Source organism: Phyllopteryx taeniolatus, chromosome 4, assembly GCF_024500385.1.
Source record: "Phyllopteryx taeniolatus isolate TA_2022b chromosome 4, UOR_Ptae_1.2, whole genome shotgun sequence".
Classification (NCBI taxonomy): Eukaryota; Metazoa; Chordata; class Actinopteri; order Syngnathiformes; family Syngnathidae; genus Phyllopteryx; species Phyllopteryx taeniolatus.
In genome coordinates this window covers 31,272,719-31,288,405 of record NC_084505.1, presented here as the reverse complement: position 1 = coordinate 31,288,405, position 15,687 = coordinate 31,272,719, and the positions used below count along the sequence as shown (strand labels likewise).

Sequence of the window (15,687 nt, the reverse complement as noted above, 5' to 3'; positions counted from 1 at the left end):
CAGGCCAGAAATGGCGGCACGTCAGACGAGCTGAAGCATTTTTACACTCGAAGATATAAAGTATGTGTAGTATTTGCAATGTATTGCAGTAGTGAGCACAATTGTGTGTGTGTGTGTCAGAAATGTGTATAACTGCGATGTGACAAGGACCACGTCAACAACAAGGAAATAGCACCAAGTGTCATGACTGACGTGAATTTCGCTGAGTTTGCATCACTCACAGAACTACATGATTATTTTGCAATCAAAAGTCATTTCTAAATGTTGTTTTAGCTGGATTATACAATAAAACACTTCCAGATGTTCGAGGTGTGACGAAAAACAAACAAATAAATAAATACTGCTTTTCACAAAAGGTAATTATCTCCATATTCTGTGAGACAGGACCAAAAAAGATTTACCTATATTTCACTGCACATAACTAAATAAAGTACAAAGGTAGGATCAAGCTTTTTTTCCTGCTGAAAGAAGAGTACATCCTTTTGGTATATTTGGGATGTACATAATTATAGAACACAATATCCTGTAGCCCTTGAAAGATTGCGCAAAAGCCTAGAAAATGGCTGGTACTCAGGGGGATTGTCTTTTCTGAAAATGGATAGCACTGAATTAGTTAAAATGGCTTACTTTAACCAGGATCCCTCTCTGTATTGGGGTCATGGTCTGTTTTGCCCCAGTCTCTGCCCCGTAAAAATGCATAAATTCACGCTGGTTGAGAACATTAGCTGCTAGCAATCATCTGCCACGATGTGATGTATTAATCTTGCACAATTTTCTCCCACTTATCCTGCCGCGGCCGCTGTCATGAACATCCATGCAACTCCTCGTGTCATGAACATGGTTAGGGCGACGGCGAGGAATGCAAGGCAAGAACATGGTGGACCCAATAGCAGGGAAGCAGGGAGGCAAGGCAGGAGTGCGGGAATCTCAAAATAATATTTAATTCCAAAAACAAAGGAAAACAAAGATCATGAAAAAGTCTAAATGCTAAATTAACAAAGTCCAAAATCTAAACAAAGTAACAAAGAAACACTTGAGTGAACCCAAAACAAGAAACAAGACATGACTGGTGAAATACCTGAGCGACAATGACATGGCAAGACATGTGACAACGACAATGAACCGACGAGAACTGAAAGAAACCAGGGAACTAAATACAAACAAATTGACGAGACAACGAGGAACACCTGGACAAGACGAGTGGCTAGAGAGAGCTGATTGGTCGACAAAGTAGACGAGAACAGGTGGACACAACAACCTAATGAGCACACGACAAACATGGAACACAGGAAAACATTGAACAAAACTAAACACAACCCAAACCAAAACACAGACCATGACAGTACCCCCCCTCTAAAGGAACGGATCCCAGACGTTCCCCAAACAACAACCAAAAAGACATCAACCCAGGGTGGGCGGAAGGGGGCCTGGAGGAGGGTACAGAGTCCACCCCTCAGGTCAGTCTGGTGGCCATCCAGGCCACCCGAGGTGAGGTGCTTGGCTGTGCGGTTCAGGAGGTCGTCCAGGACGCCAAGCACCAGGGTCTTTACAGGGCCATTCAGGCGGACGGCCACGGTGCCGAACCCAATGGTAATGCAGGGGCCAGGCAATAGGGTTGGGTGGCGGCCGCTGGACGAGCGCCGCCGGAGCGTGGTCGGGCGGCGGCCGCTGGACGAGCGCCGCCGGAGCGTGGTCGGGCGGCGGCCGCTGGCCGAGCGCCGCGGGCGCGTGGTCGGGCGGCGGCCGCTGGACGAGCGCCGCCGGAGCAAGGTCGGGCGGCGGCCGCTGGACGAGCGCCGCCGGAGCAAGGACGGGCGGCGGCCGCTGGACGAGCGCCGCCGGAGCAAGGACGGGCGGCGGCCGCTGGACGAGCGCCGCCGGAGCAAGGACGGGCGGCGGCCGCTGGACGAGCGCCGCCGGAGCAAGGACGGGTGGCGGCCGCTGGACGAGTGCCGCCGGAACATGGTCGGGTGGCGGCCGCTGGACGAGCGCCGCCGGAGCAAGGACGGGTGGCGGCCGCTGGACGAGCGCCGCCGGAGCATGGACGGGTGGCGGCCGCTGGACGAGCGCCGCCGGAACATGGACGGGTGGCGGCTTCTGGACGAGCGCCGCCGGAACATGGTCGGGTGGCGGCCGCTGGACGAGCGCCGCCGGAACATGGTCGGGTGGCGGCCGCTGGACGAGCGCCGCCGGAGCAAGGACGGGTGGCGGCCGCTGGACGAGCGCCGCCGGAGCAAGGATGGGTGGCGGCCGCTGGACGAGCGCCCCCGGTGCGGGAGCCTGGCGCAGCTGCCGAGGAGCCGGAACGGGAGCTGCAGTCGCTTCCTCAGCCTGCCGCCATTGAGGTGTGGGAGTAGAGGGTACGGGAGTGGAAGAGTGCACAAGGTCTCGGGAAGGTGAACTAGGAAAATTGGCTGGTACTGAACATGGCTTGGGGGCAGGTTTGACTAGACGTGACTTAATTGGAGCCGTGGAACAACGTGTGGGAACAGGTGAAAAATCAAGTGATTTGTGAACAGGGGGGAAAAAACGAGGGGGCAAAATTTGACCTTTACTTGGGCGCCTCCGTTGGCCACCACGCGGCGGTCCCGGGTAGATGGCCAAACGGGTGCCCAAGAAAAGGTCAGAGGGAAAGGATTTGGACTCACTGGGGTTGGAAACGTGGAAACGTGACAAAAACTGACGAGGACGGGATAAACTAGGGAAGGAACCAGAAAAATCTAAATCTGTGTCAGAGTCAGAATCCGACAGGACTAAATCAGGGCCATCTTCACAATCAGAAAAATCTGAATCTAAAGAAACATGTGGATGTACAATAGTAGGGCATGGTGAATAACTAGGACAAGTGGGGGGACCCGAGGAAAAGGACAGAAAAGACTGAATGATAGGGCTTACTGGAGGAGGGTAGGTATGGATGGCAGGCTGAGGACGGTGGGAGGCAGTTTGGTGGCGTCCAGGGTGACGCCATGTTCTTCCCGCTGCGTCCTGTTCTGGTCGGTTCATTCTGTCATGAACATGGTTAGGGCGACGGCGAGGAATGCAAGGCAAGAACATGGTGGACCAAATTGCAGGGAAGCAGGGAGGCAAGGCAGGAGTGCGGGAATCTCAAAATAATATTTAATTCCAAAAACAAAGGAAAACAAAGATCATGAAAAAGTCTAAATGCTAAATTAACAAAGTCCAAAATCTAAACACAAAGTAACAAAGAAACACTTGAGTGAACCCAAAACAAGAAACAAGACATGACTGGTGAAATACCTGAGCGACAATGACATGGCAAGACATGTGACAACGACAATGAACCGACGAGAACTGAAAGAAACCAGGGAACTAAATACAAACAAATTGACGAGACAACGAGGAACACCTGGACAAGACGAGTGGCTAGAGAGAGCTGATTGGTCGACAAAGTAGACGAGAACAGGTGGACACAACAACCTAATGAGCACACGACAAACATGGAACACAGGAAAACATTGAACAAAACTAAACACAACCCAAACCAAAACACAGACCATGACACCTCGGGCACGGCCATCCCGCGGAGATTAGCGTTTGGGGGAGACGGCAAGTCTGTTACTGTTGTACTATTAGCCAGCACTTTGGCAGCATATTAAGAGTAAAAATAAACAAACAAAAGCTGTGAATAGGTGAAATTTTAAGCAATTAGCTAAATAGAACACACATAGAACAACGCAAATATGTTAAATCGTAAATAGCGAACCACAAATAGGGAGGGGTTCACTGTGATAACACTGATCTCATTTTCTTTACTGGTATCCTGCTTCTGTCAACAAACTCGCCAACTGATTGGGCCTTTTTACAGTAAAAACAAAAACGGTGTATTGGTGACAGCTGAATTAAGGGAATGAAAATGAATGTCTAGGAAACAGGCAGCACTGTGTGTCACATTACATGTGGTAAGTGCTGAGGCTTCAAACACACAAAGAACTCTCAGCACAGCAGTAGAACAGGAAGTGACATTTGCAGGTACATTTATATGCTGCTTAATGTGCTGTAGCAGAAAAGCTCATTAGAAACTTCGTTTGCGGTACGGCAATAATGGCACACTTTCCACACTTTAGTGTATGCAAGTGGTAGATTTGTCCTCTTTGGGGTCTAATAGCGATTTGAATCCATTAGAACAATTCCATTTCAGTAGGACTTTGCTTGCATCTCGTCTCCAGGTCCCCACCCCCCACTTGGTTCATCACAATCCCCCTCTGCGCTACCACGTCGCCTGCTCGACCCCCCTCCATTTTTAACATCTCAAACAGATGTACAAGTGTTAGCTAGGGATGCAAATTGGTAGACACTTGGTTGGAGCGTGAAATAGAAAGGACCTGCGCTGCCACTTCCTCTGCCGGATGACAGAACTCCTCATTCATGAGATAAGATGTGCTGATTGTCTGCGTGTGGATTGTAGTAGTGTAATTTGAATGTGTGCATGGTTGAACATCATGCAGAAGTGAAGCTCTCATTATTGCTCATGCTCATTTCTGCTGCAGTGCCCATTAGCCCCCTTTTAATTGCTTGATTTTAGCGGGCACTTCAGCATTGTAATGTTTTCTATGCATTGTCTAATCAGCAGATGGCTTGAATCCTCATTAATTTCATGCTTTCCAAATGCAGCATGATCACAAATCACTCACAATGATACAATGGATTGTGTGTGCATGTGTGGGGAGGACGACACGCAACGGCGCTTGACTACATGCCAGCAGCAGAGGCATGAAAAGAGTCAAGATAAATCCAAGCTGCGGAAGTATGCCTGCCAGGAAATAACCTTTGTGGCTTTAAAGAAAATAAAGACAGCCAACATCAAATTCAGAGCCTCAACCTCCTGTTATTCTTATAAGGACAATACTTATTTGGGTTTGGCGACATTTACTTGATCAAACATGCAGAAAATTAATGTATTGTTTTTATTTATTTTGTTTTTTTTAATGAGATGGGAGAATCTCTTTTGTCCTGATCTCCCGTTTCCATGGCAGGTCGGTAGTGAGCAGATCAACGGCGCCTAGAGGAGTTGGGAGTATGTGTGTAAGCACAGCTTCCCATAGCTGACGTCATATTTTTACTTCTTTGGACAGCAAACTAGTTGCAACGGAATCAACAACACCCCTGAGAATCGCAGCCAAGTAGTGCACTCCATTTTGCCTTGGTTGCTTTAAGACAATTACTCAACAGCACATTCAACACAATTGAACAAATTCTTAGAATTTTTTAAGATCACTGCTGGGAGAAAAAAAAAAAAAAAAGAACAGTTTTGTGAGTGAAAATTGATTTTACTACATTGGCAGCACAATGGGGTAAGGGGTTAGCACATCTGCTTCACAGTTCTATGGCGCGGTGTTCAAATCTCTGCTCTTTCTCCTGGACTTGCTAAAATTTGGTTTTCTTTACGTGTGGTGTCTTCGGACAAAAGTTAAATACATGCATATCCTTTATTTATACATGTAAACACGAACAAAGCCTAAACAGCGGCTATTGTCATCTTTGGTAGTTCTATGGTGACGTCTTGTGTTAAATAGAAGGCATTGTAAAGTTCCTGTGAGTGCTTTGTCATGGTCCCCTTCGCCATTCACCCGAGCCGGAAGGAAGTGCTTCGACTCGTTTTGCCGAATGCAGAAGTAAGTGGGAGCTTAGACCGGATAGAAGACTAAATTGTTTGTCTATATGTGCCGTGCGACTGGGATTACCAGGTCTGTTCTGCCTTTCGCCCGCAGTCTGCAGGCATATACGTACTCCAGTTCACCCATGACTCTAAGACAGTCAAGCACAACAGAAAATGGATGTACATAGCACCATGTGACAGTAACACAACTGACATCAACATGAGTGTATGCATTGTTTTTTAAAATTATTATTATTCGCTCATTCACTGCCATGCTTGCATGTGTTTTCTACAGGTACTGTACTCCGGTTGCTCCCACGTTCCACAAAACATGTGTTAGGTACATTGAAGACGCCTAATTCTCCATTGGTGTGAATGCAGGCGTGAACGCTTGTTTGTCTAAATGTGTTTGACTGGTGACCAATCCAGGGTGCACACCGCCTCTTGTCCAAAGTCAGCTGAGAGAGGCTATAGCTAACAGACATGGGCAATGAGTCAGCGGTTCCAACCAATGGGACTAGCTTAAAAGTAGATGGGTGTAAAGAAAAGCTGAAATGTTGATCTCTAAGAGTGGCCTCACTATTACAACACTTTTGGATGGGAGTGTATCGTGCATATTTTAAACATTTCATTTATCACTGCCATTAATGTCAACTAAAGGACACATGTGTGCAGCCCGGGCTGAGATCAGTGCTCCACTGAGTTCCACTGTAGTTATGCATGTTTTATAGCGCTATATGTATTCATGCAGTTATATACTCGGTTCTCTTATTAACCTCCATTTTCTACCAGCCCTGCTGCTCAAAATTAAATAAATGGTTAGAATTTTTCCCGGCTGATGTGAGTGGTGCAGTGAGACATTATATTATTAGCAAAAGTATTGACCTCGTGTGGAATTTACCGAATTACTTTTTGAAATTACTAAATGCAGCCCGATGGGGGCACAAGCCAGTGCAAACTGTAGGCCGGTCCCAAGCCCGGATAAATGCAGAGGGTTGCGTAAGGAAGGGCATCCGTCTTAAAATTTTGCCAAAGAAATATGAGCGTTCATCCAAAGAATTCCATACCGGATTGGTCGTGGCCCGGATTAACAACGTCTGCCACCGGCGCGGTCAACCTGCAGGGTGCCGTTGGAAATTCAGCTACTGTGGGTCAAAGTCGAAGAAGAGGTGGAAAGCGGGTTCTTCGGCAGAAAGAGAAGAGGAAAGCACAGAGCCTAGAACTGAATGTTGGGACTATGACAGGAAAATCTCGGGAGTTGGTTGACATGATAATTAGGAGAAAGGTTGATATATTGTATGTTTAAAATATTTTACCATGGTGTAAATGGGAAGAGAAATGGAGGTGGGGTTATTTTAAAAGAAGAGTTGGCTAAGAATGTCTTGGAGGTGAAAAGAGTATCAGATCGAGTGATGAGGCTGAAACTTGAAATTGAGGGTGTTATGTATAATGTGATTAGTGGCTATGCCCCACAGGTAGGATGTGACCTAGAGGTGAAAGAGAAATTCTGGAAGGAGCTAGACGAAGTAGTTCTGAGCATCCCAGACAGAGAGAGAGTCGTGATTGGTGCAGATTGTAATGGACATGTTGGTGAAGGAAATAGGGGTGAAGAATTGATGGGTAAGTACGGCATCCAGGAAATTAACTTGGAGAGACAGATGGTGGTAGACTTTGCAACAAGGATGCAAATGGCTGTAGTGAACACTTTGTTCCAGAAGAGGCAGGAACATAGGGTGACCTACAAGAGCGGAGGTAGAAGCACACAGGTGGATTACATCTTGTGCAGACGATGTAATCTGAAGGAGGTTACTGACTTTAAGGTAGTGGTAGGGGAGAGTGTGGCTAGACAGCATAGGATGGTGGCGTGTAAGATTATTCTGGTGGTGGGGAGGAAGATTATGAAGACAAAGGCAGAGCAGAGAACCATGGGGTGGAAGCTGAGACAGGACGAGTGTTGTGCAGCTTTTCGAGAAGAGGTGAGACAGGCTCTCGGTGGACAGGAGGAGCTTCCAGAAGACTGGACCACTGCAGCCAAGGTGATCAGAGAGGCAGGCAGAAGAGTACTTGGTGTATCTTCTGGCAGGAAAGGAGAGAAGGAGACTTGGTGGTGGAACTTCACAGTACAGGAAATCATACAAGGAAAAAGGTTAGCTCAGAAGAAGTGGGACACTGAGAGGACTGAGGAGAGGCGAAAGGAATACATTGAGATGCGACATAGGGCAAAGGTAGAGGTGGCAAAGGCCAAACGAGCCATATGATGACATTTGTGACAGGTTGGACACTAAAGAAGGAGAAAAGGATCTATACAGGCTGGCCAGACAGAGGGATAGCGATGGGAAGGATGTGCAGCAGGTTAGGGTGATTAAGGATAGAGATAGAAATATGTTGACTGTAGCCAGCTAGATGGAAAGATTACTTTGAGTAGTTGATGAATGTGGAAAATGAGAGATAAGGGAGAGTAGAAGAGGCAAGTGTGGTGGACCAGGAAGTGGCAATGATTAGTAAGGGGGAAGTTAGAAAGGATGAAAAATGGAAAGGCAGTCGGTCCTGATGACATTCCTGTGGAGGTATGGAAGGATCTAGGACAGGTGGCTGTGGAGTTTTTGACCAGCTTGTTTAATAGAATTCTAGCGCGTGAGAAGATGCCTGAGGAATGGACGAAAAGTGTGCTGGTGCCCATTTTTAAGAACAAGGGTGATGTGCAGAGCTTTGGGAACTATAGAGGAATAAAGTTGATGAGCCACACAATGAAGTTATGGGAAAGAGTAGTGGAGGATAGACTCAGGACAGAAGTGAGTATTTGCGAGCAACAGTATGGTTTCATGCCTAGAAAGATGACCACAGATGCATTATTTGCCTTGAGGATGTTGATGGAAAAGTACAGAGAAGGTCAGAAGGAGCTACATTGTGTCTTTGTAGATCTAGAGAAAGCCTATGACAGAGTACCCAGAGAGGAACTGTGGTACTGCATGCGGAAGTCTGGAGTGGCAGAGAAGAATGTTAGAATAATACAGGACATGTACGAGGGCAGCAGAACAGTGGTGAGGTGTGCTGTAGGTGTGACAGACGAATTTAAGGTGGAGGTGGGACGGCATCAGGGATCAGCCCTGAGCCCCTTCCTGTTTGCAGTGGTGATGGATAGGCTGACAGATGAGGTTAGACTGGAATCCCCGTGGACCATTATGTTTGCAGATGACATTGTGATCTGCAGTGAAAGCAGGGAGCAGGTGGAGGACCAGTTAGAAAGATGGAGGAATGCACTGGAAAGTGGAGGAATGAAGATTAGCCGAAGTAAGAGAATATATGTGCATGAATGAGAAGGGTGGTGGGGGAAGAGTGAGGCTACAGGGAGAAGAGATAGCAAGGGTGGAGGACTTTAAATACTTGGGGTCAACCTTCCAGAGCAATGGTGAGTGTGGTCAGGAAGTGAAGAAACGGGTCCAAGCAGGTTGGAACTGGTGGAGGAAGGTGTCAGGTGTGTTATGTGACAGAAGAGTCTCTGCTAGGATGAAGGGCAAAGTTTATAAAGCAGTGGTGAGGCCAGCCATGATGGACGGATTAGAGACAGTGGCACTGAAGAGACAACAGGAAGCAGAGCTGGCGGTGGCGGAAATGAAGATGTTGAGGTTTGCTCTCGGAGTGACCAGGTTGGATAAAATTAGAAATGAGCTCATCAGAGGGACAGCCAAGGTTCGATGTTTTGGAGACAAGGTTAGAGAGAGCAGACTTCGATGGTTTGGACACGTCCAGAGGAGAAACAGTGAGTATATCTGTAGAAGGATGATGAGGATGGAGCTGCCAGGCAAGAGAGCTAGAGGAAGACCAAAGAGAAGGTTGATGGATGTTGTGAGGGAAGACATGAGGGCAGTTGGTGTTTGAGAAGAGGATGCAGGAGATAGGCTTACATGGAAAAGGATGACGCGCTGGGGCGACCCCTTAAGGGACAAGCCCAAAGGAAAAGAAGAAGATTTTTTGAAATTACTACATGGTGCTCCGTGTGTGTGTGTGTGTGGTGGGTATCGGGGGGCCCACTGAAAGATCCCAACTAATCTCACCTTGATGAAACAAAATTATCTCTAATTCAAAAGGGAGGGAAGGTAGAAAAGATACATAAAAAGCACAAAAGTGAGATAAACAATGAGGCCCAGAGGACAGTAAAAAAAAAAAAAAAAAAAAGAAAAAAAGATAGATATATACAGCGTATGTTGCATAAAAGCTGTCACGAAATAGTAAGCAGATCAAGCATGAGCAAGCAGAGCACCGCAGGGCACGGCAATAAAATGCCCCTCTTCCTTTTCATTTAGAGGATAACAACAGGGTCTGACTGAAACGACAAATTACACTCATCAAAGGGTGTGCAAGAACACTTTTTCTGTGGACATCCAACAGCTGTGCGACGCTCACCGATGAAGCGGCACACATTTTAACGAGCGTCTCCTCGACAAATGAGCAAAACAACAACAAATCAAGACGAGCCGGAGAATGAGAACGTGCGGTGGAGTAGATGAAGGGGAAATCAGCGAGCGAGGGAGGGAATCAATGAGTAAAAGAGGAGTCTCGATGGAGGTAGGAAATGAAAATGCCTTCTCATATTCAACTTAAAAGAGAGCTGCCCCCCCTCCCGTCCCCCCCAGAGCACCAGACTCTCGCTCTCATCTAATGAGCTCATCCTCTTAAGGCCGAGAGGATGGTCTGTTGGGCGGGACCGCATCACTGGACGCCATCCAGCACGAGAGATGTATGTGATGTGGTGTCAGCACATCTGTGGTTTAGCCCCCGTATCGCTCACAAAACAGCCACTTCATTGTCATATGCGTACGAGACGGGACGGCCATTTCATGATTATTAAAGGGAAACAACTTTAGTACTTCCTATATTTATCTGTTCTGTTATCTGTGGTTGATCTAATGTTTTCTTGTTTGTTTTACAGGGCTCCGCCTTCATCAGCAAATCATGATGAAGATTTAACTTTTTCTTTGGCTTTGTGGATTTGGAGACGGACCACTGTCAAGCAACTTCAGCGTACCTCTACACGCAACTTCAGTGACCAAAGTATAAACTATGCAAGTGTGTCCTCGATTTAACGGCCCTAAATTTTAATAGACTTCTGATTTAACGGACAGAAAAAAAGTGTCCAGTTGGAACTAAAAATCACCCCTTGCATGCACCACTAAGGTAAATTTGGATAAACTTTTCAAACATTTTAAAGCTTTTTTATATTTATTTTCAATAATTTATACTGTACTAGGTTTTTTTTAACCCATGACAAAAGTATAAAACAGTAATTTACTGTTGTTTCTAAGCCACAAAAAAAGTGCTTCAATTTAACAGACAATCTGATTTAACGGGCGACGCCCCTCCCCCCCCACATTAGTCCGTTAGATCGAGGTTCCACTGTAATCTGGATTTGAAAATACAGAGTGTAAAGTAACCAAAGAACACCTTATGCAATGCAATTAATAGAAATTTGTAAGTTACTTAAAACAATAAACACAAGACAGGGCAAAGTATATAATGTTTCTGGTTATACACAGCATGTCCTTCAGCTTTGTACTGTGTTGATGCTAATTGGCTAATGGTAAATTTCTGCCCAAATTACAAAACAAGTTCCAAGTGAACATGCTGGATATAAAGGTTGCTAGTGACTAAGTTAAGAAGAAGGGGGAAAAAAAGAGAGCAAAGGCCCAAAGGCAAACATACTGCACCAATAACCAAAATATAGCGAGTCAACTCAACATTATTGTGCCTCCATTCGTCATTGTTATCTCTCCTTCTCCTTCCTTTCCTTGTTATTTTCTGCCCTAATGAGTGGCTGCCCCATGGGTGAATTGCAGGCGGAGGCCTCAGACATCCAGTCCAATTGGCCATGACACGGCAGTGTGTCAGCCCCCATGAAGCTCACGCAAAAAGATGAGACTCCTGCCCAGCGCGAGCCACATCTTTCTGTGAATGCGCCCCTGACTGCCCTGGATTTTTTTTTTTTTTACTACAAAGTACTATATTTCCATTAGTTCCTCTTCCCACTGCGGCCACAGAAGACAGAAATGCAGAGAAAACCTAAAAATGAAGCAAACAAAAAAAAAAGTCTAGTGAGTGTCACACATTTAATGGCTGGTTCACGCACCTCTCTATGTCCAAGAAAGCCAAACTGGACGTGAATGTAGACGAGAGGGTTGAGGAGGAAACTCATTACACTAAAGTGTGTGTGTGTGTGTGTGTGTGTGTGTGCGCGCACGTATGTGTGTGCATAGATGTGTGGCCATTAATTCTGTTGGCTGCATACTCAATCAGGTTGCTGTCTGTGCCCAGACTGAATTTATTAACACGTTAGTTGGAGTATAACTAATGGATAATCATTACGATGATGCGAGATGGCGCGTGCAAGTGTACCTTTCTTGAGTGTTCTTATTTTAGTTTTTTTGCTTTAAGGCTCTATTTAAACCCAAATCAAACACTGCGGAATGAAAATGTAATCTATTTGTGTGTGTATGTGTGTATTTAACGCCACTTTTATAAGTGCTTTAACTACTCTCCGAGTTCAGCGACAACAGGCCAGTTCTATGCATAAGAAATGAGGATGGTTGCAAAGGGATTACCCTGTAAACGTGAAGAAAAAGTCAGCATCGCTCAATGGAATATGGAAAGTACCCATTACTCTATAGTAAAATGCCCCTGAGGTCATGCAATTTGGAATTTCACCAACATTTTCTCAAAAAATGCACCTTTAAAGACACAAAACGTCCTCTGCGGCATTGAGTGACGTCAGTGTATCTCCCAGTTCCTTTTCATAAGAAGAAATGGAAACGAAATCGTCAGATTGGACCGAGACTGTTATCATTTTGGCCACTGCTCAGAAAGCTGAAGTACAGGGTGGGTGCCAGTCATGTGGTTAATTATTAAGCTATCAAAACGTATTTTTGTTTTGCTTGTTTAATAGTTAAGGCCATTCTATTTTTCTTAACATGGTAGTATTTTGTCAAAATGATGTGATGAGCTTGAAACAGATCATGATGTGCATTGGTTAAAAGACCAATATTTTGTTGTTGTTGTTGTTGTTACTAAAAGTTCTGCGATTGGCTGCGAGCAAGAATGTAGCCCCGGCCGAAGTCAGCTGTGATTAGGCTCCAGCACACCCGCGAACCTAGTGAGGATAAGCGATGCAGAAAAAAAAAACTTTCTGAGATTTTGTCGACTAAAACTATCATGCATAGAAATAACTAAAATTTCACAAAAACTAATAAGCATTTTTATCCAAAAGACTAAAACTGAAACAAAAATGGCTGCCAAAAACATCCCTGTCATGGAGTTATTTATGTGCACTTCGGGCCTCATTGGATATGTGTCATTTGAAATGTATTTTGGAAAAATACTACAGAAGCTTCAAAAAAAAAATAATACAAAAATGTGATTAGACATTAAATAAGAATTGGGCACTCAGACCTGCATTGTAAATACAACCTAAGTCAACTCACATTCAAAGCAGGAATACTCCATTGTCAACATGTCATTAATTGATGGTTGCAGGTTAACTTCTTTTTACACTGAATAATGTTATGAAGTGTGACATGCGAGGTGCATCTGCAACATGATTACATTGAACCTTGGCATAGTCACGGTTCGGCATTTGCCAATTCGCCAATTAGCTGAATTTTGCGCTTGGGCCCGAGCTATAAAAGCATTGCTTTGCCACCAACTTGCGGCATCTTGGTGTCAAGGAACTACAATGAAGTGAGTTGAGGTGCTTCATCGAGACAAAGGTAGTGCTTTGCCACCATTTCGTGGCATCTTAGTGCAAAGGAACTATGTTGAAGAGAGTTGAGGAGTTTCATTAGACAAAAGTAGTGCTTTGCCCCCATCTTGTAACAAATCTAGGCAATCGTAAACCATTTTCGGGGCGGTGCCAATTACTCGCAGGGACAGACGCAACACTGCATATCACTGTCATTCATCATTTCAGTTATTTTATTTATTCTTTTTTGACATTTTACTAACAGGGGATAAAGGATTCTTTAACACTAGGGTGACAGTTAATTTTAAAATGTTATATATTCATAATTTTTATTTCTACTAGTAAAAATGGTTTCAAACTACAAAAAATTGAGGGGCGACATACGCCCCTGCAAGAGATTATAGCACTTTAAGACGGTCCAGTGTAACTTTAGTAGAAAGGGCATTCTGTCACATCTAATTATATAAAAAAAAACCTTTAGGTCATGACCACAGACTACCTGCTGTCAATACAAATAATTCAGACGTATTTATCCGAGCCCAAACCTGTCGTGGCGAGAAGCAGTATTTATCAACCCTATTTAAAAGAGGATGGACACACAATATTGATTTGGAGTGTTTGACCCCAATTACGTATCAACAACAACCTTTTTTAACCCATTCACACTAGCCTGGCCAAGACAAAAACTGCGTATTGATTCCTTTTAACAATTCCTTGTGCACACAGTGACAAAAAGCATACTTCACATCCATGCTTTAAGAACAACTGTGCTTCTTTCTGCATTAAATAGTCCATTACTCGACATTGATTGCAGTTAACGCCAACGCCAGACCGTATTAATTGCTCCATCCTTCCGTTGTAGTGCCTCTGCAGCGATGTGAAGCTGAATGCTTATCCAAGATCACTTAACAAGGTTTGGGGATGTGTGAGAGATTACAGGATGTCAGCATGTACCACATCGCTACTCATGCACAGGGATTTAGGCCGTTTAAATGCGAAAGAAGCGTGTGGAATTTAGTGACAGCGAGAAGGCAGAACGCAAGCATGAAAAGTTAGGAAGTAAAATTAGATGGGATCCAGGAGCTAGCCTTATTTCTACAAACAGTGTCCCACCCTCAATATTTGCAGAATAGCCTCCTCCGGAACATCACAAAATGTCCATCCTTTGTTTGCCAACAGCTGGGTATAAAACTAGCAACCAGAAGCAGAGCGAAGGGAACTCGGGCAGCTAAGAGGATTCAGAAGCGACTCGGAATTAGCAACAATTTCTGCTCGCCAGGTAGGTTTACCACCTCTTTGAAGGTTAATTGATTGTAAATTCCCCAAAATAAAACTTCAAACCGATAAAAAGCTCGTTAGTTATCTTATTTATCTACATATTTGTTTTGCGTTTCTGTCGCAGAAAATAACCATACAATAATTACCGCGTAAACGAAAACAATTGCCGCGAACGAGCGGAACTCGTCTTTGGGAGGACCCCTGAGCTGCCCAACAAGGTGCCTGACAGAAAACACAGGACACACGCGGCGACCAATGCATGCACAAACACAGCAATAACAGGGAATGACTCACTCTGTCTGCATTGTCGACAGGCTTAACTGGGAAAAGAAAACAATAAACTCCCCACATTTCCCCGAGGATCCTTTCGCTGCCCAACAAGGTGCCAAATGTAAAATACACGTCAATGGCTCTGTTGTTGTAATGCAGAATTGCAGCCTGGGGGGCGACAGAAGTTATTCATATTAGCTTTAAACACAGCGGCACACGTTATTCAGCCTGTGGCTGAAACTGACTGGCGTTTGAGCACATACTGCAAGAACGTATTTGAGTGACAGGTGAAAGCAGAGCGGGACGTGTTTTTAGCACATTTAGCGGACACGCCCACCGCGTCCGACAACTGGGAGGAGGGCTGTATTTTTCATGATTTTGGCGCCTCATTTTACATACTTGCCGATTTTTTTTTTTTTTTATTATTCATCCAAATTTGACAGGCTTGTTCACAACACTACTCCCAGTGGTGCATCAAATTTTCATTTTCACTTCAGAAGGACTTTAAAAGGAATGACGCACCCAGCAAAAAATTATGGGTGTGCCGTCTATTAAAGGGATGGCCACTATTTGAGGCAATGTACTTGACTTGCATGGAGAAAAGGAAATGCTAACAGAAAATGTAAAACAATTACGTTCTCCATTATTTCCGAATTATTGTAATGGCTTGAGCTAATTTTTTGTGTACACGATTGACACAATTCTCCAACGACATTTCCTGAATGTACAGTTGACAGACCCCTCCTGAAAAACCTCTATCTGAGTAAAATGATTTTGAAAATCCGTAAGATAA

General features: G+C 44.9%; 1 protein-coding gene across 5 annotated transcripts in view; it reads right to left on the bottom strand.

The window, feature by feature from the left end:
* The window catches only part of LOC133477180 (alpha-1,6-mannosylglycoprotein 6-beta-N-acetylglucosaminyltransferase B-like), a 92,997-nt gene that overhangs the window by 46,310 nt on the left and 31,000 nt on the right, over positions 1–15,687 (bottom strand). Inside the window, exon 1 of one of the 5 annotated variants that reach the window (XM_061771659.1) lies at positions 1,079–1,484. The exons of 3 other annotated variants lie outside the window; for them this stretch is intronic. In XM_061771659.1, the coding sequence (XP_061627643.1) occupies positions 1,079–1,338 (260 nt within the window). In that variant the 5' untranslated portion in view covers positions 1,339–1,484. Of the gene's footprint in view, positions 1–1,078; positions 1,485–15,687 lie in introns of those variants that run through there. One more of the 5 variants, XM_061771661.1, reaches the window with a different exon arrangement.